Source organism: Bos indicus, chromosome 2 (assembly GCF_029378745.1).
Source record: "Bos indicus isolate NIAB-ARS_2022 breed Sahiwal x Tharparkar chromosome 2, NIAB-ARS_B.indTharparkar_mat_pri_1.0, whole genome shotgun sequence".
NCBI classification, from domain to species: Eukaryota; Metazoa; Chordata; class Mammalia; order Artiodactyla; family Bovidae; genus Bos; species Bos indicus.
Window position 1 is genome coordinate 93,979,384 of NC_091761.1, and position 25,770 is coordinate 94,005,153.

Here is a 25,770-nt window from a genome sequence, read left to right on the forward strand (position 1 = left end):
GAGATCACTTTAAAAGAAGCTTATTCAAGGTTAGTGAGCAAAATGTGGTTCAAACCCTGAGCACAGGACTTAGAAGATCTGTGTGAGAGATTGGAAAAAACTCCTCCTCTGTTTTCTTTTCATGCATCTTTGTTGAGAAGCTCACACACAGAACTGTGTATGCCTTATATTTATAAATATACAGCCACAGACTCAGTTAAGAAAAGAAGCTCACGTCAGTAGAGCTAATGTGATTGAAAGAGACATTTAAACTCTCCGTAATGCAAGACAGATGCATTCACTGAAGAATCCTAGAGTTTTGTTTCAGGCTTACCAAGCAGATGAAATAAAATCAACACCTTGCAGAAATACCTAGTTGTCTAGGAGGGTAGAGAATCTTTTTAATTAGAGGTTCATCTGCGGGTTATAGGATTTTCCCCTTCCATAGTTTTACAGGCTATGAAATTTAGAACTGGAACTGACCTGTAGCACCACTCCCCTCATTATAGATGGGAAAATAAAGGCTCAGAGTGGTTTACTAACTACCCAATATCACACAGCTTTCCAGTGGCGAGATCACTCTTGCATACAAGGCTCCTGACTAGTTAACAAAGTGACGGCCTTCTCTCTTTTGAAGTCATAGAAATGGCTTCTTCTTTTCTTTCCTACTAATAAATAAAAACAATGCTATGGTCATAGGATGAGACTGTGCTATGAATGTATTATTTGGGGATGAAATGAGACTGTTTTCCTCCATCAAGTGCCCTCAGGTATATATGTAGTGTCTTCTAATCCTTGTACTTGTTCTCTTTTCTGTGGCATTTGAAAGTAACAAGGGAACTGAGATCTAATGGGTTTCAAACCCAGTTCCAGGAAGCCCTGAAGTCCTTATAGAGAAGCTCCATCAGAAAGGCAGGGAGGGGCTTCAAGGCTGCGTAACGCACTGATTCTGTTACCCTCTGTGCCCACACCCACGAAGAGCTTCACTTTTAGTGGCTTTGCACTTTGGAGTTCTGGTTCCAGTTTTGATCAAGGGAAAAACAAACACTTCCAAGAAGAACTTTGAAAACGACACACTTAATTCCGGCCACTTGCAGAATTACAGTTTAGGAAACTGATTCACAGGAAGGTTACCGGGAGTTAAGAATCCAGGCGCTTGCATCCCCTCTTTGGCTAACATCAGCCCCGCCCCCTCCTGGTAGGCTGGTCCCCTTACCCCAGGCCCACCTTTGACAACAACCTGATACTCCAGTCCCATATCCAGCCAGCCTAAGCTCCCCGTTTTTGATAAGGACTTTTACCTTCAGTTCAGTTACACCGAGTGATCTGATTGTGCAGAACAGCCCGAGGTTTGTAGCTGGTATCACCTGGCCATTGTGAAGTAAACCACCATAATCCGATTATTTTCAAGTTCTGGCCATACAGTGTTCCTTTAAAAACAACTCCAGCTGAATTTCCTTAGGAGGCAGACCAGATTTTTTTTAAAGATCTGCTCCTCCTTTTTAATAAATACTTCCTAAAAATTGTATTACCAAGGAACCAGTGCTTTGTCTTAAATTGGGTCCTATAGGAGGGTGAGTTCCTTCTGAAACTGCCAGAGTGCCTTAGAATTGTAAGTGGATGGGTCCAGAGTCCCTTTACCTGATCCAGGAACAGGTACCCCTAGGCAGCATCAGATGGTACTTAGCTCACCAGCAAACAAGTCTCTTCAGTCATGTCTGACTCTTTGCAATCCTGTGGACTGGAGGATCCTGCCAGGAGCCTCTGTCCATGGAATTCTCCAGATAAGAATACTGGAGTGGGTTGCCATGCTCTCCTCCAGGGGATCTTCCCAACCCAGGGATTGAACCCCTCATCTCTTATGTCTCCTGCATTGACAGGTGGGTGTTTTACCACTAGTGCCACCTGGCAAGCCTCAAACAAAAGCACATGAGAAAAACCAACAAAAGAAGAAACAGAAAGATACGAAGGTCAGAAATAATCTGACCTTTTATATGTCAAATTAAAACACCTAAGTAATACTTACCTGGCAGGGGAGATACCATGATCACGAAGGTGGTTTTCCCAGGGCGAGGCTTATCCATTGCACTCCGGATGTGCTGACCCCTGCGATTTCCCCAAATGTGGGAAACTCGACTGCATAATTTGTGGTAGTGGGGGACTGCGTTCGCGCTTTCCCCTAAAAAAAAAAAAAAACACCTAAGTATTCGTTATGGGGGTAAATCAGACCTTTGTGACTTTAGAACTTAGCAGTCCCTTGATTTTAATCATGTCTAGAGGTGTCACTTGAATCCTTTCATCCATGGTCCAAAGACCTCTGAGGTCTTTATCTGACCTGACCTCGCCCATCCCTTAGACTTCCCTCTCAGATGTAGGAGAAAACCTGCTCTGAACTGTCCAGGCTTGGGTTCGCCTGCTTCTCTTTGGGCATGAATTTGCCCCAGGTGTAAGGTATTCACCAAATACAGAAAGAAGTCACTTGTCAACTTGCCAGACAGGCTCAGTAGCTAAAATTCAATGGGGTCAACCTCAGCCTCTATATGTGGAGATCGGCCTAAAGGCGTTTGCCCTTGAGTTCAACTCCCTCTTGGCTGGGCTGGACTCCTCTGAAACACATAGAGAACATTTATGCTGTTCCTTTTGGCACGTGACACAGACCTCCTGAGCCCTGGGTGGTACAGCTCTTCAGAAGAAAGTACATGCTCTTTCTCTTGGAGGCATGTTTGTATTTCAGACAGACCCTTCTGAAATACAGAAGGGTATTTCAGTATTTCAGAAGGGTCCCCAAACCTGGAAATGAAAGATCAGTTATCAAGAGGAGGTGGAGAAGGATTAAGTGTGTTTTCTTTACAGTTTTTACTGATGATAGATTTCAAGAATTCAGATCTCTCCAAGAAAAATAGAGATGGAGATTCTAGTATTTATCTTGGTGGATATATGGCTGTGCAAATGATGTGTGATATTTTATGAGAGGGTGTGAATGTGTGTATAGGACTGAAGTGTGAATTTCTAATAATTATGTGTCCCGGATGTGTGTTCAATATCTGTGTGTGTGTGTGTGTGTTTCTGAGTGTGCGTGCCATCCAAACAAGATTGTGAGTTTATAAATGTTTGGATATTGAAAAGGTTAACTCCATGCAAGCAAAGCAGATGTTTTAATGAGTTCTTAAATATTTTAATAAGTGCCTTGGTTTTTCTTCAGATAAAGAAAGAACAGGAGAAAAGAAATGAGTTACTCCTATTTCCTCAGGTTAAGTGAGTTTTAACAGCAGAAAATGTAGACTGTCCTCTATGAGATATATATAGCTTAATTTTTTTTTTAAGTGGGAAATGATTACTCCTGATGTGGGTGAGAAACAAAACCTTCTTATGAAGAAGTTTCCTGTCTTTATTGCTGATTATGTGTGCCTGTCTTAGTACTAAAAGCTTAAACTTGGGAGGCAGGGAGTTGAGGAAGAAAAATTCCTCTTTCAGGAGTAATGGGAGGGGAACAGGGAAGGGATGCTGAAAGGAGGGAGGGAGTTTGGATGACCAAACAGGAGCTCAGCTCAGATGCCCTGTGATGAGTTTTGCGTTAAAAGGTGTGGTTTGGGGTGAGCCAGGAGCAGGGCTGTAGTTTCAGCACAAGAGCTGGCAGGGGAGCTGCACCCAGTAGAAAATCTCCTCTCCTGCCAGTTTAGTCCAGGCAGCTGGTGATCTAAATCCGGACAGCTCCACTTCCTCAGAGGGCCACTCTCAGCCCTATTTCCCACAAGTGAGCAAAGCCCAATGGGCCACAGTTTGACCTTGTTGGAAGACGCTGGGTGCCCAGCATGGCTGAGTGGTGTAGACCCCTGGAAAGCCTGCAGGATTGCTGCAGGGGGGACGAGTGGCACCCAGCTCCGCCACTGGCCTCGTCTCCATCTGGGTGGGAAGGCTGGGCCCATTGTCCTCCTGGCCTGGGGAGGGCGAGGGGTCATTATTTAGAGGATGATGTGGTCTCTGCTAACCAGAGGAAATGGCCTGCTTTTGTTTTCCACCCAGTAGGAAATGGAACCTGAATCCATTAGATTCTGGGCAGCTCGACTGCGGCACAGTTTGAGCTTGAGGCGCGATGCCTAAAAGGCTACTTGCGTGGATTTGTGTGTCCCAACCACCATTGTGCAGCATGCCCATCTTTTATGCATTTAAAGCCTGTCAGGCTGGTAATCTAAAGCAGAGGTCTGGAAGACAGTAATACCAACCGACACGGGGAAGAGGAGAGTGCACCTGTAGAGTTAAAAAATGCATGACCCTTTCCTCAAAGAGGGAACACAGGAGAAAGCCCCCATCCTGTCGGGTAGCTGCTGAGCCGGAATGCATAATTGACGGACCCGTGCTGCTCCATGCAGATGGCGATATTAAATCGTGATTGATGCTAAGAGAGGCACACATCTTAGGAAGGTCTCCGAGAGGCTTCTGAATATTTCTAGGTCTCTTGTGCCTTCCAGTCTTCTGTTCTACTGTGGGATTAAGCACCCCCCTTTCTCATTTCCCAAGAACCCCTCCTGGGGATGACAGAACTTCACTCCCAAATATAAGATGCATCAAATGTCACCACCCACCTTTCCTGCCTTTGAAGATTGCCTGCTTCCCTCCTGGCCCCCACAAAGCTGTTTACCTCCAGCCGGGCATGCTGGCAGGTGGGGGTTGGCAGTTACTCCCCTGCAGCTGCCTCGCCAATGGCTGGTCCCCCCTGGACAAAGCAGCAGCACACTCTGCTGGTGGTGACCAGGCAGGAAGGACAGTGGATAGAAAGCTCAGAGAAAACACAGGCGTCCACTCAGCACAAAGCACCTTTGTCAAAACTCTGAGATCAGAGCCAGTGGATTCCCTAATGCAGATTTTTCCACTCAGTGTGTAATGAAATAATAAATCAAATTTGTGGTGCATGTGGAATTAAGTGTTCGGGGGTTTTGCTTTTTCTTTCTTAAAAAAAAAAATGCTGAAATCACCCTCCAGGGCCTATTCTGGCCCAAAACTGAATATGCTTCCTCCGTATCACAAGTAATTGTTAACAGGCTCACTTGTGGGTCGGCACCACAAAACCACTATTGTCGGTTCCCGGAGTCTTTACTTCTGGCTGCTGGGCTGGGCTGGGCTGGGCTAGGAGACACCATCAAATAACATAAAGGATTTATGAGATAAAGATAGAGATGCAAGGTTTGAAGGAGAAGAAGATGAGCCAAGCAGGAGAGACAGGAACAGGAAGGGAATCATGTTAAGTTTACAGTTTTTGTTTTTGTTTTTTTTTTAATATCAGCCCATGTAATTGGAAATATTTATGACTTCTGGAATATTTTCATTTTGGAGACAGTGTGTGTGTTGTATGTGTGTGTGGCTGGGTGAGTTGGGGGGAGAATGAGCTGAAATAATCTCTTCCACTGAATGAGTAAGTAGGTTAGTCTTTTGGACTGCCATAAAAGGTCTGTAAAACAGTGTTAATCAGCCACTGGTAGAGAAGAGAAACAAGGAGAGGAAAAAAACAGACTGTAACGTATTTGAAGTTCTTGTCTGCCTTCTCTTCCAGACCAACCCTGTGGAGGTCGTTTGAATTCCAAAGATGCTGGCTACATCACCTCCCCAGGTTACCCCCAGGATTATCCATCCCACCAGAACTGCGAGTGGATTGTTTACGCCCCCGAACCCAACCAGAAGATTGTCCTCAACTTCAACCCTCACTTCGAAATCGAGAAACACGACTGCAAGTAAGCGCCACCCTGTGCCCTGTACATCCATGAGACACACCCTCCCATCCCCCTCCCCAGGTTCCTGCCATACCCGCCACCTCATGGCAGCACCCCCTGGCCCCAGGACCTGCAGAACAGTGGTATATCCTGGCCCCAGAGAGGAACCTCAAGAGGTTTATTTCTTTCAGGGGAAATCAAAGCCTAGTTGACCCCATAGAATGGAGGTAAGAGACTTATTGAGTGAAGAGTATAAAGAATACACCCTAAAGTCAAAGGCTTGCAGAGGAGGAGAATTCCACGTAGGGGAAGGGGGTGGACTACCTCATGCCAGCTCTTGACCTTAGGAGTGACTTTTCCCTCAGCACACTGAGTGTGTGCTCAGTTGTGTATGACTCTTTGCAAGGCCAACCAGGCTCCTCTGTTCATGGAATTTTCCAGGCAATAATACAGGAACGGGTTGCCATTTCCTTCTCCAGGGGATCTTCCTGACCCAGGGATTGAATCCACGTCTCCTGCATCCCCCCAGAGATTTCCCCATTTCTACTGCTGTTCCCACATGAAGGAACCCCAGCAGCTTCCTTAATAAAACAGTAGCCAGTCCCCAAGTGGAGACTTCCTCTGCATCTAGCCATGGAGAGGCAGGCTGTTGTTTTATGAAGCAGCAGCTGGTCCTTACAGAAAGAGAGTTAAAAATCTAAATCTATACTGGTAGGCCTGAGATCCACCTTGATTCTCAGAATTTGTGCTATACAGGTTAGAAGCTGGTATTCTGGATTTATTTAACAAACACTCTTCTAATTTCTTTGCAAATATCAATCCATTCAGTTCTCACAAGGGTCCTGAGAAGTTGGTATCATTATCATTATGACTTCCATTTTGTAGATTAGAAAACCAAAGCCCAGAGAAATTAAGTAAGTCACCCCCGGTCACTCAGCTGGGCTCACAGCATTGGTTCTACCATTTTGAAAGTGTGTGATTTTAGGAGACAGCAAGCAGACACTGACATCTGTGAGTGGTTTAGAAATGCCGTCTTCCTAGCCTCTTCTAGGGAATCCGTCAGTTCTTCCACCTAGCCTTTCCATGTGAGCGTCAAAGGGAATTTCTTTTTTTTTTTTTTTTTAATTTTTAATTGAAGGATAACTGCTTTACAGTATTGTGTTAATTTCTACCAAACACCCACATGAATCAGCCGTAGGTTTACCTATGTCCCCTCCCACTTGAACCTCCCTCCTACCTCCCTCCCCATCCCACCCCTCTAGTTGTTACTGAGCCCCAGTTTCAGTTCCCTGAGTCATACAGCAAATTCATCAAAGGGAATTTCTTTTCACAAAGTTTCTAATTTTTGTAATCTCTATCTCTTTATTGCTTTGGTCACAGTAAGGAAATGGCAACCCATTCCAGTGTTGTGCCTGGAGGATCCCATTGACAGAGGAGCCTGGTAGGCTACCAGTTCATGGGATCGCAAGAGTCAGACACAACTTAGCATTCTTTTTTTCTATGGATACGTGTAGCTACAGAAGCTTACATAATAAGATGTTCTACTTTCCACCAGCTATTGAAGTATAAAATATTGGCATTGGGAACTTCCTAGTTATACCCACATATAAATTCCTACTGACTGTGAACTAGTCTACATTTTCTATAATTTTATAGCAGTAATCCCTCTAGTTTCCTATCAGGTAAACATATATAAAATCCCATTCAGAATGGTATTATTCCCTATTCAGTATATATGCCTATGACAAAAATCATATATAGAATAAAAGTCTTGGATGATTTCAAGAAAAAAAGCAAAAACAAAAAAAGAAATGCTATGTTAACATCAAGATCCCTGTTAGTTAAACTGAGGTGGGGAGCAGCATTGTATTATAATGTCAAAGAGTGTGAATGCCCTTTGTTTTGTCTAGTGGGCTCCACCTTAAAGTCTTTCTTCACTCAAACAAAAATGAGAGTTTTCTCTAAAGCACAGAATGTGCCAACAATCACTTGTTGTTGTTAAGTTACTAAGTCATGTCTGACTCTTTGCAACGCCATGGACTATAAGCCCACCAGGCTCCTTTGTTCATGGGATTATCCTGGCACAAATACTGGAGGTGGGTTACCATTTCCTTCTCCAGGGGATCTTCCTGACTCAGGGATTGAACCTGCATTGCAAATGAATTCTTTACCACTGAGCCCCCAGGGAAGCCCACCAACGATCATGTCTCGCTCTAAATGAGTGCCTAGAACTTGCCATGGCTCTGATGAGTTTTCAGTGGCCCCTTATGATTAATAAGTAGTCTGAGCATTCCTTGTGACCAAGGCACTGTGAATACTGATGAATTGACAGAGGACACAGCTAGCAGGAAGTGTACCAAGGACAGGCCTCAGTCTGGGCCCTCACTTCCTTGTGGAGGAGACAAGGCTTCTCTATAACCAGAGCTAGATTGGGAGATTCAGTGAGGCAGAGTCATTGTTATCATCCTAGGATGTCTTTGCACCTCCATAACAGTTCTTTCCTAACAAGAGATAGTCTTGGTTGAAAACCCGAGGGTTTCCCAGATGGACGCCTCATGTGATGAAGAGTCATAAGATGGAGTTCTAATCCTAGATCCACTCTTGACTCAGTGGATGACACCGGGGAACTTATTGGTTCCTCTTTGTCCAAGTTAAATGCACAGCCTGCATATATTTGCACAGCATCTCAGGGCTGCCAATTCTCTGCCAGTGAATGTTACCAAAAATTTCTGTTAGAAGAGCTTCTTTCTAAGGTATAAAGCTTCCTGTGCCTCTGGCTGGGATACAGAAGGTTGGCACAAACTGAAGCATGCTGTACTCAGAGCTTGGGTCTGAGCTCAGAGAAATTTGACTAAGCACCTCTCTCAGATGAGGGCCAAAATCTGTTATGCTTATGCCAGCAAATCTCCCAGGGAAATTGCAGAGAGGTCATCTCATGTATATGCATAGTGGCACAGAGAGAGAAACCAGGTTTTTGAAGGGAAAACTCAGGAGCTGGTGAGCATGGCTTAAAACACGTTGGAAGCAGGAAAAGCCAGGGAAATATGCTTCTGCCCTGTTTGGGGCTGTGGGGTACCATTTCCCCTCAGGACTCAGCCCCAGGGATGGGGCGAGCACAGGTCTCTGAAGCCACTGGTGGCAGAGGATCCAAGATGGTATCTCTGACTGGAGCTGGAGTAGGGGAAGCAGGCAAGTTACAGGTTATTCTGAAGTTTCTGGTGCTTATCATCCATACCAAGTAGCTTCCTGTTCTTCTCCCCACTCCTCCACTCCTTGCTTCCAGCTTGAACCAAAAAGTTCATGGAGGTCAGAAAAAGATCTTTCTGGAGTCTCTTTGCCCTAGTGCCAAAGTGTCAGCAAGACTCTGTTGGGGTCATGCTGCTTCATCCGGTGCTTACCTCTCTTACTCCCCCGCCCTTTCTAACTGGATTTGGTTCTCAGGGTCCTTTTGTTGTCGTTGTTCAGTTGCTCAGTCATGTCCGACTCTTTGCGACCGCATGGGCTGCAGCATGCCAGGCTTCCCTGCCCTTCACTACCTCCCTGAGTGTGCTCAAATTCATGTCCATCGAGTCAGTGATGCCATCCAACCATCTCATCCTCTGTCATCCCCTCCTCCTCCTCCCTTCAATCTTTCATAGCATCAGGATCTTTTCCAATGAGTTGGCTCTTCATATCAGGTGGCCAAAATATTGGAGCTTCAGCTTCAGCATCAGTCCTTCCTATGAATATTCAGGGTTCTTAGGGTAAATACTCACCAAGAGAAAACTTCCCAAAGATCTTCTGAGAAGAGCATAGAGCAGCAATACCCCTGCAAAAAACTGGAATTGAGCAAGAACATCAGAAAAAAAAACAGAAAAACAGCCTCCCTGTGGAAAAAGGACAGTGGTCACATGCCCGCCGTCTTCTGTTTTTCCTGTCTTCCTTCGTGCAGGATTAACTGCAAAGATGGCCTGTGACCTGGGAGTGGGCCCTGCCGTGAGAGGATTAGCCTGGTCTCTGGCCCCTAAGCTTTTGGCTCTCTATCTCTTGAAATCCACAACCTAAAGGCGGAGGCCATTGGTGAATAAACCCCAGACAGGCAGACCTTTTCCCCTAACCGTCACTTGCTAATTTTGTTCCATTTAAACTTGCTGTCTGCTTGGAAACTTTCACTCACCAGCCCCGGTTTTGCTTGAGTCAGTGCAATCCAAGGCCCCCGTCTGCAGTGAACTCTCCACCTCCTCCCTCTGGCCATCCTCAGGAATCAAAGCCCCCAGCATCCATAGGCCGCTCTGAGGCCTGGTTACCCACTGCAAGCAGAAACCAGAAACCCCTGTGACCCCGCCAGGTCAGGGTGGCTGACAGATGGAAAGGCAGGACTCAGGGCTGACTGAGCAAACAAGGCAAAGCCACTTCATTCCCTGTGGTGGGGAAGAACGTCCTGCTACTGCCTTTCACTTGAGTCATTGGCCAAGTAGCTGAATGTTAGGGCTTTAGAAACACATGCACGCAAACTTGAATATTCTTTCCCTTTCTGAGATCTGAAATAGATGTATTCTTGAAAACCCCCACCTGTGTATGATACAAAGCTTATTCACGAGCACTTGCACAGGCCTGGTGGAGGCCCAAATGAAGCCAGAACCAAGAATCTAGGTCCATTTGTGCTGTGCTTAGTCACTCAGTCGTGTCTGACTCTTTGTGACCCTATGGACTGTGGCCTGCCAGGCTCCTCTGTTCATGAAGATTCTTCAGGCAAGAATGCTAGAGTGGGTTGCCATGCCTCCCCCAGGGAATCTTCCCAACCCAGGGATCAAACCCAGGTCTCCCCCATTGCAGGCGGATTCGTTACCATCTGAGCCACCAGGGAAGCCCCTGGTCCTTTTAAGAACTGGTTATTTCCAGATGGTGTCTTGAAAAACACACTTCAGAAAGTACAAAAACCACTAGGAAGACTTGAGAGAATACTTAGGCTGAAAAACCCATACCCAAACCCACACTAATAATTGTATGTGTGTGCTCAGCAAAAGAGATCTCCTTTACCATGCCACACTGAAATTTCCAGATTCTAAAACATCCTGCTTTAAAGCTCCAAACGTTCCTCTTTAGAAAGATCTCTGATTGAAAACATTCTATGTCATGTGCCACACTTTCTTGTCTTCTGAAACAGAACAAATAATAAGGTGAGTTAACTTTTTCTCAGTGACTCAGGCTTTTAATTCTAAACTTGACTTTTTGCAATAGAGGCTGGGTAATGTCATGTTTAGATCAGATAGACTTATATATAGTTTTTGTTGACCTTTTACACTTCGCAGGCCTTAGTGTCTTCATCTGCAAAACTGTGTCAGTGATGCCTACTTTGCAAGATTTCGGTCTCCTGTTTATGTCGATACACAATACATTATCGACCATGTCAGCATCTTTGTACTTTGGGGAAGTGTGTGACATTTTTGCTATCTATACGCTTGCTGTCATAGCGCTTCTAAATGCTCTCCTCTGATCTGTTTTCACCCTTTTATTTTGGGTAGGATTTTGCCTCGAGAGGTTTTGGTGTCCACTGGGACCTCTTTAGTCCTGGGGTCTAGCTTTTGTCCCAGGCCAGTATAGTCCAGGGCCAGCATTCTGGTTTGCCTTGGTCAGCCTCACTCGTAGCAGAGCAAGGACTGGGGTGCTCTCCTGGGGACAGAGTGCAAGAGCACCAACGCATGGGGTCCTCAGCAGTAGTTGAGCTGCTCACCATCTTTTCTTTTGAAACCATCCCCCGACCCCATACTGGATATTTGAGGTTTGGGGATATTTGGCCTCTAGCTAAGTGTGCTTGGTAAACAAAGTGTTCTTGTGTTTATCTGTGGCCAGAGGAGCCCTCTAAATCTTAGATGTGTCTGTTTTCCCAAAGTAGGGAATGCTGTCTTAGAAAGAGAGCATTCTCCTAGGTTGACAAGTTGACTACAGAAAACAGAGGGAACGTACCAGACTTCAATCATCTGACCCCACCCCACCCAGCCAATGAAGATTACATGCACTCAATTAGCATCCTCCACATACAACCACATACAACCTTACTTCCGCAGACCCTGTGAGGGCAGAGGCTCAGACTCACCTCCCTCTCCCCTCCAGCACTCCCTGCTGTGTAATACCCTCCCCTCCCCCTAAGAGTCCTAGATTCCTCCAGCTCTTCTAGGGCCTCCTACTCAGAACTCCCTAATCATTGCATATTGCCTTGATCTGCTTGCGTTTTGTTCATGTGTGGTCATCCTGTGTTCTGAGCATGTATGTTCTCTAAGGGCATGGACCACATGTATCTTGTCTCTACCCTCTATGGCCACAAAAACCAGTGAGGTCATTGTTACTCTTCCCATTTGACAAATGAAGAAACTTGGGCTCAGAGAAGTAAGCAGCTGGCCTAAGGTCGCACTCTTTGAAAGTGGCAGAGAGGGGATTTGAAGCTGGAACACCCTGCTTTTTTGCAACCTGAGCTGTTTACTCTCATGCTTTATTGTCTCCACCATCACCATGGATTCTGATTGGGGGTATGATATGAGCCCTGGGATCCAGTTGGCTGAGGAGATCAGGGAAGGCTGCTTGGAGGAGGCGATGGCTATACTGATCCTAAAGAAGTTAACCAGGCAAAGGAGGGGCATGGGTATGGCCGGTGGCCCGGGCAGAGAGCATCTTGTCCCAGACAAGAAGGGAACCAGAGTAATGAAAGGCCATCTTTGTGTCTTGTTGATACAAACCCCCTTCCCAGTGAAGAGATTCCTGGGCAGTGCTATTTTATTTTATCTCCTGGCCACATGACTTCCAGCATCTCAGGGAGGGGTTGAGGTCAGGAAAGACAGAGATGATGGGAACTCTCTGCTATCCCACTCTCCCAGGTCAGAGCTTCTACAGTCTCATATCCTCTATCCAGGGACCTCGCCCCCAGTTTAATGCCTGAAAGTGAGATTTGGCCTGGGGAAGTCCAGGTAACACTCTGGATTAAGCTCCGTACACAGAGTACTCCTACACAAGACTCCCTCTGAACATACTTCTCTTTCCTGTGAATAGAGGGCACAAGGGCCCAATGCCCAGTTAGAAGTGTGGCTTCAGCTGGTTTCTGCCTGAGCCTCTGGAAATCCAAGCAGAGAGTGGGTTCTCTGTGGTTGAACAGGGTATTTTATACTCAGGAGAGACCCTCAGGTTGATTACTCATGACATTATTACAGATTTACTGCCTGCCCAACCTCAGAAATATTCTGATTCCCCCAAGGAGCCCATGAGCAGCAATACTTGTCTGTATTGCAACAACCCTGCTAATGACAGAAACAGATTCCCCTCCAGGTACATGGTGCAATAAACGGGAGCGGTCTGCTGACTGGAGCTCAGCTGGCAGCCGACCCCACACTCACCAACCTTGACCAGCGACTCCACCCAGCAACTGAGCTTGCTGAAGAAGTGGGAAAACACACCGCAGATTGTTCTCCTCCGCCTACCAAGGTTAAAGAGCAGTTGGGACAGCAGTTATTTTTGGCAGTTTGTTTTTAAATGTGCGATGTTGCAATCGTAACTCTCAAAATGCAAGCTTCACTGTGGATGTCCTTCCTAACAATGCGTTTTTATCTTCTGATTGAGAAAATCACTAGAGATTTTCTAGTACACAATCCCACTTGTTCTGCCTCTCAACCCTGGCACATTCTCTGAACCCCAGAGGTCCCAGAGGGCCAGAATCTCATCCCATGTAACTCTGTGTAATTCTCCCATCTAATTACACTGGGTGAGAGTCTGTCTTAAGAAATTCAGTGGGAACTCTGGGTGTGGAGGGGATAAAGAGGAGAAGGAAATAGACCAAGTAGAGAAATTAGATTTTTCTAAAAGGGGATTCATGTGTTCTCTGGTAGTCATGAGTCCTTTAGAAAAACAATGTATTCACTTTGTTTTGTCCTTTTTAGTGGCAGGGCGATTGAAACCTTTGGATAAGAGAAACTCAGCAGATATTGTAATTCCATTCTTCTACTTCTGCCTGGATAAATCATCCAGGAAAAAATATATATATATTAGGTGCCCTTGTCTTTCCTTCTAGAAAAGAGCTTCCATAATCGTCCTTCATTATAAGACCTATGCCTCACAACTCATCTCAGTTGATTACAGAGTAGATGGTTGTATTTCATTTACATAATAAAAATTTTTTTTTTCCTAGAAAGAAAATCCCTGAAAATGTGAGCTGGTTCAAAATAAAACTTGACAAAGAAGAAGAAAGAAAAAATGTGAGCTAGGCTTAGGTTTAGAAGGGCCGCAAAAATCTCTAACACAGTAAAGGAAAATTCACATGATTTTTATATGCTTTTTCCCCTGGCTTTGTAGCCAAGCATCTCAGCAATCTCTATAAATTTTTTAGCTCTGCCCCATTAGGGACTCCATTTTGTTTATAGGTGGTATGAAGGGATTGTCAGTTGGACAATAACAGCAAATATATATTGAGCTCTCGACAGGTCCCTGGTGCTACTACACCAAGAACTTGCCATATTTTACTCTCATAACAACCCTCTGGGGCTGGGACTGCTGTTATTCCCATTTAACAGATGGCTTTACTGAGGCCCAGAGAGATCACACGGATAATAAGGGTAGGGCTGGGATTTGAAGCCTGCTTCAGCTGCCTTAGGATACCTGTGCCCTTGTGCCCAGAGCTCTCATCTGCTTTCCCAAGGCTTAGGTATTTGGGGCCTCTCTGATTTCCTAGGATATCCTGGACACGGATTTTTTTTTTTTTTCTCTTATACCCTTTCTTTGCCTCTTCCTGCCATCTGCTCACCTCCGGATGCCGACAGGGCAGTCAAGGAGAGAGTGATCTTTCTGTGTCTTTAAATACAAGCTGAGAGGCCTGACTCTCAGTCAATTGTTTCCTTCTGCTTCCTTGTCATCCACCTCCTCCCCTGTCCCCTCCAGCCCCGCCCCATCCTCTTCAAATTCCCTGCCATTCCCCCACACCTCACTCTTCATCTGGAATCCGAAGATGTGAGGGCTAGTAATAGAGTGTCAGCGGAAGTAATTGATTCCTCACACAGAGAGAATTCTCCTGCCTTTAGTGTCAATGGAGCTGAACCGGAGTCTTGGAGGGTGAGCGAGACATGTAAACAGTCCATGGCTGAGCTGTCAGGGCGAAGCCAGACACACCAGAGAGTGAGTGAGAGGGAAAACGGTGGAACAAATAATTGTTTTATTGGAAAGGAAAGGAGTAAATAATATTTCAGCCCAGGAATTGGCAGTTTGAAAGAGAGGGTTGAGAACTAGGAGCAGAAGGAATCCGTGATGTGGGTTTTAATGGGGGGGTTCCATTGTCTTAAGGTAGGAGGTTTCGTCCCACCCGACTCCTTCCACCCATTATCATCATTATTATCATTAAAATAATTACCGTAACAATTACAGTTGATGAGACCTCGGGTTTATAGAGCACCTTTCATCTAAAAGTTCAAAGTGATTTATCTGTGCGTCATCCCTTTGAGAGCGGTAGGAGGGTAGGAAAGTATTGTTATTATTTTTTTTGGTCTTATCTGCTGGGAAAGCGAGGTCCAAGCAGATAGAGGATTTAGTCCTAGCCTCAGGGTAGACTGCTGTTAGGGTACTGACTCTTCTTCTGGGCATCTCCATTGCCCTACTGCCCATAAAGGCCCTTATGCTTGTGTGGCCCCCACAGCTCATCCCTGACACTGATGCTCCCTCCCAAGATGTGAGGGTCCCACCGGCCACTGCAGTGTGATGGCCATCTCCCCAGCCAGCCAACTCCTCCATGCACACAGCAAACAGCCTGCTCTGACTGTGGGATAAAGGTCCTTCAAGGTCTGACTCACACTGTTCCCATCCTGTGAGGAGACTTCCTGCAATCTGGTTCCCCTTCTTGTAGAAGCTGGTGACCTTTCTAGCCATATTTCTTCCCGGTCTTACTGAGCCTTCAGCCAAGAGCACCCGTTATTCTGAACTTCACAGCTTCTACTCCCCCACAAATGGCAGCTGATTCTTTCAGGATAGAGGGATGTGCTTCTGTGATGCAGAGAGGCGAGCGCTGTAATGTGCCCTGAGTGGACAGGCCTGCTTTTGCTCCAGCAGCTACGGGGCCTTCAGAATACAGTTGTCGAAGAAAGCTGTTACCCAGTGGTGGTTTGAGAGGCGGAAGCGGTCCCAGCTGACTGGCCACCGAATGCTCTTTTCAGAATCTCCAACCCGGCGTGGCAGCTGTCCCTTCCTGCCTGGACATTAGTGCAGGCCCCTCATGTCCACACCCCAGTGCTTTTTGCACAGTAGTGACGAGTTTGCCCCTGGAGCCAGGAAGAAGCTCTGAGCTCTGTAACCTGAAGCTCCAAGTAAATGAAATGCAAAGACAGCACTCTCACGCCTGCCCGGTCACACCTACTCCTCAGACTGTCCCCTGCTTGGATTTCCGCATGGCACATTTTTCAGGCAAGTTTTGTATTTTCTGACTTTTGTTATGGAGGCTGGAAGCCAGCAAAGGAAGACAGAAAAACCTTTGAGAGCTCCCTTGGTTCCTGGAAAAAACATAAAGGATTTTTTTGATGCTGACAGATTCCCTGGAGCTCAGCACTCCTCGTTCCCAGCAGGCTCCCATTTTTCGGACAGATGGAAAGGTTATGATTCACTCTCACAATTAGACCCGCTGGGAGCCAGGGTGAGTGAGCACCCATCCCAGAGGGAACCATTCACCCGGCCAAGTTCAGGGATGCTGCCTGCACACCAGACCCAGGAATGGTGCACTCTGATTTCCTTTCAGTGGGTTCCAGTTACCTTCTGCCCCTACCTGTCAGCCCTAAGAGGCACAGAGACATCGTCCCTATACCCATTTATGAGATGAGGCAAGCTGAGGCATGTGCAGTTGACCCAGGCCAGCTTAGAACAATTCAGCAAGCCTCTGGCCCTTGGCCCTTGGGATTGGAAGGGGTTCACCTTCCCATCCAAGCCCCAGTCTGCTGGTGAATGGAGACGAACTGTGGGCAACTCTTACCTACTTTCTACTCTGGTATTATTACACAATGCCAGCATGGGGTCTTTTAAGCTGATGGCAGAGGATGAGGATTTTATAGACGCAAAGGACAGACAGAAAGAAACACTCAACAGTCATGCTGAAAACAGCCTGCCCCAAAACCTTAAACTTCACACTGGCACTGGTTGCCTCGAAAATCCTTCCTTACATAAACAAACACGTCCTATCCAAGCCAGTCTCCAGGAACAGAGCAGATTTGTGGCCTTGGGGCCTGAGGAATGTGCTTGCTGGGGAGTCCGTCAGTGGAGAGAGGGGTGCTAGGCCAGAGGGTCAGGGGAGAGACGCCGCAGGCTTTGTCGTGCGCCCTTGATTCTCTGAAAGTTCATCTGCAGTGAGACTTATCAGACACTGTCTGGAGCGGCCTCCTTCCTCACGTTGCAAGGCGTTCTTGGCAGCCTGCTCTGCCAGAAACAATGAGACCGGCAGGCCCTTTCCCTCATCCCTGGGTTTCTGCGGAAAAACAACCAGTAATTATAAATAGATGTTATTTGTAGTTTCCATTTTCTTGCCTTCAAGGTTTTTTGCAATAATTCCTCCAGTTTCTTTTGGGTTGTTCTCTTTGCATACTTCCTTTGCTGGGTGGTCGGATTTCCTCCCTTCTGAAGAGCCCTGGTGACCTGGGCTCTGAGCGGATTGTGAAGAAGCTCAAAATATCAGAGTTTTGGGGTGGGAAGAAATAAAGGAAGAAAATGAAAGTGCCAACTACCGGTTTTAAAACGGCACTCGGCACCAAGGCAAATACCCAAACCGATGCAGTGTGTGAGTCCGTGGGGTTAGATAGCAAATAATAAAGGAGTTAGATAAGACATAACAGGGATATGAAGTTAGACAACAGATAATAATAATAATGACAGCAGCAGTAACAACTAACATTTGTTTATTGAGCATTTACTATGTGCCTGGCCCTGTGCTGAGCTGTTGACATGTATTAACTCACCAAATCTGGGGGTTCAGTGCCTAGTTGTTCAAGACCCAGCACATGTGAGGGGCAGCGGGGCTGGTTTTTGAACCCAGCCTGGCTGGCTGGTTCCAGAGCCTGGGCTGGGAAACAAGACTGAAAAGAATTCTCACCAGCTCAAGTGATGAAGCACTGTGGATGGGTTTGTACAGGAGGAGGGTGTTTAGAAACTACCCTCTATAGCACGGAGGTTGGGTGGCATAGACAGTCCCTAAAGTTATGACTTTTCATTTCATTGTCACCTGTTCAGTTTCCAGAGCATCATGTGTGTGTAACTCTTCTCTCCCCCAAGTCTCCCACACTGTTGCGTAGAACAGTAATAATGAAAATAGCCAGTGCCTCTCAGGCAGTTTCTAAGGCATCCGGTGCTATATTGGGCCTGTGTAGACCTTTATGAACCTTTCAACAATCCCACAAGGTGGGGAAATTATTATTTCCATTTTATAGATGAAAAAACTGAGACTTAAAGAAATGCCTGAAGTCATAACACTAGCATGTGCCAGAAACTAGCTGAATCTGTCCACAAAACAAGAGTATACATACAGACTATGCATTTCCCAGACTATACACACCCTTGTAGACAGATATGTTTCTATGCAGTTGAAACTTTTTTTCTCTGGTCACAGACCCCATCCCTAGGAAAATGTGCACATACCCAAACCAACAACATTTCTGCATATGATTGTAGGGGTTCCCCAATCTACTAAAATTCATCTGTGGACCCTACTGGAAATTCACGGGCTTAAAAATGTATGCTCTAGATGGTACTTAAAAGCATGTAAGTACACAGGGTACTGTTTTCTCACTCGGGCCATATGTTGACATATGGGTATATATGTGCTTATAAAAATGCTTCACTTACAAAAATTAATATGTTATCCCATCTGAACACTTAGAAGCTGGATTTCTACTGATGAGACTCAAAACCACGAATTCCAAATCTACTCCCTGCTTCTGTGGGTGATTTGTCTATTAAATTTGGCATTGTTAAACAAAACAGCTAAATTAAAAGACTGAGATTCTGTGAAGTCTCTAACTGAGATGCAAAGGGTGCTTTGCATCTGCACCTTCTAATATTGTAGTGCTCTGGCAATCTGGCATGCCCACTGCTCTCTGATCTTTCCTCAGCACAGAGGACAAAGGATGGAGGCAATGTCAATGTGCCCTGGAGTGGGACTGCGTGGGCCAAGCCTGCCTCTGACCTTTCCTCATCTTGTGACTTTGGGCAGGTCAGTTAGCCTCCCTCAGCTTCACCCTGTACATCTATGAATGGACAGTTACCATATCAGGGTCTGGTGTGTATTAAGTGAGGGTTAAAGGAAATAGTAAATAAATGGAGCGAGGATCTAGCCCATTAGGAATGCTCAGTAAGTGGGAGTTCTTCCCATTGATATGCCAGCTTCTTCTTAAATGTGTGTGTGGCACCAGTGAAAGGGGGAAATTCAAGGAAATGAAAAGACTTCTTAAAAAACCCAACCTGACAGCTAGGTAATTTCTACAGAAAAGCTGAGTGTCCCAGTTGAGCTGGAGACCAGGTGACCTGGCTTTGGACCTGAATTGACTAGAAACTTTTGCATCATGCAGACCTGCTCCACAGCCTCTTAGGATCTCAGGCAGCTTCTTTGTTGGGAAAGTTGTGCATGACAGTGTTGTTTTTTCCTATTTTCCCTGCAGGTTTTAATGTAAGGATTAATAAGGCAGTGTTTGTAGATGTCTTTGAGCTTCCTAGAAGAAAGGCACTCCAGGAGGTGATAAATTCTCTGGCCTGGATAATCTACTCATGAAATATGGAACTTTGAAAGTGTGAGAAAAATCTCAAATCACTTTGACAGCATTTTAATTATAGTTGATTTGTTTGCTGCTAATAGTGAAAATGCTGTCAGCATGATTTGAGATGTTTCTTCCACTCAAAATGTTATATTTCGTGTTTTCAAGTCACGAGGCAACATTTTGGTTTCCAGATACAACCAGAATAGCTCAGTGAGTGCGCTGGCACACAAAGGCAGAGTAGAAAACAGACCAACATATCCAACCCCTTGGAAAGCAGAGTTTATCCTTTTTAACATGTAACATCAACCTTAGGTTCCCTCATTCATTTATTCACTCAACACAAAGTTAGTGAGCCCTCCTATGTGCCAGGCACCATGCAAATATGGGGTTGGCCCAAAAGTTCATTTGCGTTTTTCCATCATATGAAAAACCCAAATGAACTTTTGGCCAACCCAATATTATAAATTCATCCGTGAAAAGGTAAGTTTCTCACCCTCATGGTCCTGGTTGTCTAGTGCAGGCCTCATATCCTAAACAAATACACTATATTGACAAGACCTTTCCAGATTATGGTAACAGCCATAAAGGCAATGAAAGCAGGTGAGGTAGAGAATAAGGGCATGCCAGCTGAAATGGGATGGTCAGGGCAGGCTTCTCTGAGGAGGTGACATTTGCACTCAAAAGAATGAGAAGTTACCAGCCAGAGCAAAAGCTAACAAAGAGTACTGCTGACAGAGGGAAGAGCAAGTGCAAAGGCCCAGGGGCTGGAAAGAACTTTCCATGTACAAAATGTGATGGCTTAGACATTTCATGATGCAAGTAGCATGAGAGGAGGCATCGCCTGCTTGGCAAAGGTTATGGCTTCAGGACTTGGGCCTATAGGTGCTCAGCCATATAGACAAATCCCATAGAATGGACACAGCATTCTTCCTTGGAGCAGCTAAGGACTCTGCCCACAACATAGAAATCCCCTCACAAGCAGTTCTGTGTGGCATCCACAAAGGTAGACTCTGGATGGAGCCACACGTCATCCAGCCCTGGGAGAAGGGCCTCCACGTGGTGAATTTTCCAGCACAGACTTGGTCGGCTGACCCAGCCTTTGGTGGCCTGCTGGGCAGCGTCACACGTGGAGAGAGTTATGGAAAGTAAGTCTTTCATGTTTGCCTAGTGATGAGAAGAAGAGATGAGACTGATGCTTTTTCACATCTCTCCTGTTGACTCTTAAAATTAATTCCACCGTCAACATTCCCATGGCCCAAATGTGGGTTTGGGGAGAGGAATGAAGACTTTGAAGTTGAGACAGAAAGTACAGAAAGCATTCTCTAGACAAATGCTCTACATGCAGATGTCGGAATCTGTGAAAAGAAAAGTAAAAAGGTACGTAGGGAACCATTTTAGATAGGAGAAGGGAAAAAAAAAAAAAGAACTGGCACAGAGATGGCTACTTCAGCTTAGGAAAGTAAATAAATAAATAAAATTTGAAAAGGTAGTGTTAAAGCTTTGAAAGGAATTTTTTCATTTGAGGGAGATTAGGAATAATGAAATGCAAACACAATAGTTAATATGTCTGTGAGCTGGTGTCTGTTTCCTTCCAGAAAATGGATAAGAGGAATGGCTTTTCAGGTTATCCTACTTGACTACCATTGGGGTGAGCTCTGAGTTTGCAGCCCAGATTCATTTAACCAACAAATGCTGGGTATTAGATGCCAGATGCAAAGTCATATTTATTCCAAGGCCACAACTTCCTAAGTCTCTGCTAGCTCTTCATAAAGGAACCTGACAACACTGAAATTTCTAGAGAGATTTACTCCAGGTGTAGCAAATCCCTAATAATAAAAAATTTCCCCAAATGAGTCAATCTCACAGGAGGTAAATGAGACAGTCTGTGTGCAGTCAGCATGTCATTTGGAGTATGTCCTTTATACAAAAAGCCCAGCCAGAAGACTTGGTGGTGAGCTGGAGTTGGTCCACAGGGCAGAACCCCAGACGCTGAAGGGAAGGGGAATTTTAGCTGCCAGATTGTAACTCTGGGTTGTTTTCCCCTCAAGAAAACCTGATAGGAAAATCCAGTTTTGCTAAGAAGTTCAAGTAAGGGCTGATTATTTGCTTCAAAAAAGGATTCACCAGAGGGTCTTTTAAATAACAGGCTCAGAGAGAAGCTGTATATGACTGATTTGTGTGAACCTTTTTCAAAAATGCCTCCCTTCACTAACGTGTATGTAGATATGTGAGGATGTATTTACAGCTAGCCATGTTACCCAAGAGGATTTAGATGATATATCTGTTGAGTAAATTGAGGCAAGTTTGCAGCTATGACATGTTTTGGGTACTTCAGCTTCATTGCTGATTCTGTTAATCCCCTAAATGACGTCATGGGTGATTTGGAGATAAAACCCTCCACTTCTAATGAACAAGCCAGGTGGATGTGAGGGCCTCTCTGTGTCCTTTATAGAAACTGGCAACACAACGACTGGGAGTATGTGATGGTCTCTTTAAAATTGTTTTAAAATTTTCATTGAGTGCGGGCCATGTCCCTGACACTATTCTAGGTGCTCCAACAAGCTATGTCTTATTTAAGTCTTATGGATGATGGTTGTCATCATGATGGTGGCACTTTTTATCTGCAAAATTATGAGAGCTGGGTTATTTTTCTCAACTCTTCTACTTGGGAAAAAAATTCTTAATAGAAGGATCTTTATGTATTTTAAAGAAGTGAAGACTTATTATAAACAACTCAGATAATATAAAAGAAGAAAGCAAAAAATTACAAATTATCCCCCATCAATATATTTTACCCACCATCAATTTATTTCATCACAGTTAATATTTTAGTCTGTAGTCTTTCAGGCTTTTTCTGTGTGTATATGCAAGGAAATTTATATACTTACATATATTTTAAAGAATACTTTTAAAACAATCTACTGTTTTTCAGCTTAATTATATACCATGGACATTTTTCCTTAAAGGCCAAAAAAAAAAAAAAACCAAAACACCTATACCTACAGTGTCCAAAACTGATTTACCCACCACTGTTGTCAGACATTTAGACACATGCTTTTTATAAACAAAGCATGTTTTCACGTTTTCCATGCTTTTTAAAATATGCACACACACACAAAGATGCATATACTTCTTTGCACAATTGTCTGATTATTTTGCTAGGAAAAATTCCTAGCAGTGGGATTGCTGGATTAAAGAATATGTATATATTAACTTTTGTCATATTTTTGCCAAAATGCCCTCCAAAATGAGCAGATGCACATTCCCCCTTAGACAGCACCTCATTCACTGGCTCTCTCTCTTCGGGAGAATCACTTCTGCTCTATGGCTCAGCCTCTTCCCCTCTGAAATGGGCTTGGAAACACAACAAATCCCTGTGAACAGTTACAAAGTCCACACTCATGCCAGTCCGTGTCCTAGACACTTTCTATAGATTGTGTGTGTCCTTTAAATTTCAGAAGAACTGAAAGGAAGGTTCTAGTATCCCTATCGTGCTCTTATTTTTTCCATTTCTGAGGCTCAGAGAGGTTGAGTGACTTGCCTGAGTGACTCAGCTAGTAAGGCTGAGCTGGGTTCTGCCTCCTTCCGGAATGAGGTGGGGGTGGGGGTGCTCTTGCCCTTCCAGGCAAGCTGGGTCCTGTCTGCTCAGTGGGTACAGTTGTACTCCAGCATTGTGCACCCTGCGAAGGAAGGCATTGCCATTACTCAGCTGAGAGTGACTGTCCAGCGGTGCTTATCTCGATGTGGAAATAGCAAGGAGGGATTTTCCAGAAGGTCTGGGGGAATTTCCTTTGAGAAAAAACTGTCTTTTCACTTATGTTTTGGAACTGAGGAAGCACACTTTCAGTGTCAGCATCATATCCCACACTGAAAGCACAGACCTAACAGATTCCCCACCCCTGCAGCCTTTCCCAATCTGTGGCCATCTCTCCGGAGCTCCTGGGGGAAAACCCTGCCATCTCCCTTCTCCAGACTCTAACCAACTTCTGTGATTCTTTTGACTGTAGAATTCCAGCCCTCTGGGGTCTACAAATGAACTAACCCTGGTCCACTCCATATACTCCCTTCGAAGGCCTATTTATTTGGAAGTGGCTGAGCCATCTGAAGTATGGCTTCCGGGGTCTGCAAGGAGGCCTCAGACCACTCCGGTTCAGACAGGCCACTTCTGCAGGCCACCAGCTCCCCCAGACCCCGTGCGTGTGGCAGGAGCCGGTGGGTACATCCCAGGGAAGGTAGCCTTTCCAGTCCCTCTCTTTTCCCCAGTGGAAGAGATTTTGTACATGTTGTTTTAACAGCTTGATGCAAAATACATAAACAGCGTGGAGAAGGAGATGGATGGCTTTCATTAAATAATGGTACAGTGACCAGCAATTTGAGGGAGTTTGTAGGGAAGAAATTTTCCACGTCAGCAGTTGTGACAGGGTGTTCCCCAGGAGCCCAGATGAAGACCACAGACTTGGGACAGTGAGGCTTGCCAGACCACATGCTGAAGCTGAAAGCATGCATCTGTACAGATAAGATGGCACAGTACCTGTGCAGTCCTGTGAACCTAGCCAAGGATGTCTTTGAGGTGTGTCCCCCTACCTGGGCCATTTTGATTCTGTTTGAAATGAGCTCAGGTCTTCAGGGTAAGGAAGGCAGCCCGCTCAGCCTCTTGCTGAGACTAATAGTTATGTGCTCACAGAAGCTGGGTCCCCTGGGATTCACCCCCTGCTTTTGGAAAAAGGTTTTTATTGCCTTATCTAATACGGTGCTGATTCCTTTTAAAAAAAACGTGTTGTTGACCAGATAGACACTGCTGATGTGAACTTCTCAGAGTCATCTCAGGGAGGGAGATAGCCCACGACTGGGGAGTCTTTATTACTAACAGTTAAAGAAAAGAAGGGTTGATCCCTTCAGTTCAGGAGAGAACTGAAACTTGGAAAAGAGGCAAAAAAATAAAAAATAAAAATCTCTGAAACATCCCCCATGTGCCTGACTCGGTGCCCAGCCCTTCCTTACATTTTTTTCATTCCATCTGTGTCCCAGTCCCCTGAAGTGGATATCTTTATCCGCATCTTATAGATGAAGTAATTGATGCTCACAGGGGTTAAGTAACATGCAGAGACACAGAGCCAAGAAGAAAAGACTAAGATTCAGATAGATCACGATGAAAATAAAAATGGTGCTACCGAATGGAGAAAAAAAAATGAGACATTTGATGGAATGACGCTACTGCCCTTATGTGAGCAAGAGATAAGGCCTTAAGGTCTAGTCATGCACAGAGGTGCTCATTCTCTGTGGCTTTAGTAAAGCAACTTCCTGTATCTGTGTTTGCCAGTCTCTACAAGTAAACCTAAGTGCCCTTTGTTTATCCATCCAGAACACCTTAATATCTAGAAGTGGATGGAGAGCACCTGAGCTGGAGGGAGAGAGTAGTCCATTTCATCTCCTAGCAGTGATCTTTTTTCATATGTGCCCCTTTATGCTGTCTGCACCCAGGTATGACTTCATTGAGATTCGAGATGGGGACAGCGAATCCGCAGATCTCCTGGGAAAGCACTGTGGAAACATCGCCCCACCCACCATAATCTCCTCGGGCTCGGTCCTCTACATCAAGTTCACCTCCGACTACGCCCGGCAGGGGGCAGGCTTCTCCCTGCGCTATGAGATCTTCAAGACAGGTCAGTGTGGTCGTGAGTTGGGGCAAGCAGGGACTCCGCCATCGCCAGCTGTGTTTGGCCACCAGGCACTGTGTATCGGATCTGCCTGATAGTTATGTGTTCATAGATGAAGCCCAGTGGGTTGACCTACGTGGTCAGGGTTCCAGTTTTATCCAGCCTGAGAGAGTTGATGGAGGGAAGAGTGTTCAAGGTGAGCCTGGAGACTGTCTAAGTTGAAAAGCCCATTTAAGTTTCCAGCCAATTTAAGAGGGCAAACTGCAGGGTTAGTGTTTGGGTGATTGCGACAACAAAAGAGTAGGGACATCTATTATATAGAAAAACACATTTGGAAAAAATCTGATATGTGTGTGTGTGTGTGTGTGTGTGTGTTTAATGCAGTAATCATGGTGAAAGCAAAACTTGGTTGAACTTCCTCCAAATTACTTCATAATTTAATAGCCTTTCTTTAGAACCACATGGGGAGGAAGGACATAATCTTTTCAGTGTTTGGAGTCCCTAAAAATCTTAACTGTGACCCCACCACCAATGGGATCGTGCAGTAATTTTAGATACAAATATGACTCCTAGAAATTCCCCCTGCTGATCCACTGTATCACGTCTAACCATTGAACCCCCACTTCCTAAGTGGCAAAGAAGCTGACTCCCTGAAAAAGATAGAAGAAGGAGAAGCAGAGAACTTTTAAGTTGACT

The 25,770-nt window shown here is 45.2% G+C and overlaps 1 protein-coding gene and 1 non-coding gene across 5 annotated transcripts in view; both read left to right on the forward strand.

Moving 5' to 3' along the window:
• NRP2 (neuropilin 2) overlaps positions 1-25,770 on the forward strand; it is a 120,174-nt gene that overhangs the window by 9,891 nt on the left and 84,513 nt on the right. For all 4 annotated transcript variants that reach the window (XM_019975603.2, XM_019975610.2, XM_019975618.2 and 1 more), the window contains exons 2-3: positions 5,528-5,705; positions 24,899-25,080. In XM_019975603.2, coding sequence (XP_019831162.2) covers positions 5,528-5,705; positions 24,899-25,080 — 360 coding nt within the window. The remainder of the gene's footprint in view (positions 1-5,527; positions 5,706-24,898; positions 25,081-25,770) is intronic.
• LOC139179022 (U1 spliceosomal RNA) lies at positions 1,998-2,161 on the forward strand. The gene has a single exon (XR_011563459.1). It is a non-coding gene; the product is annotated as a U1 spliceosomal RNA (small nuclear RNA).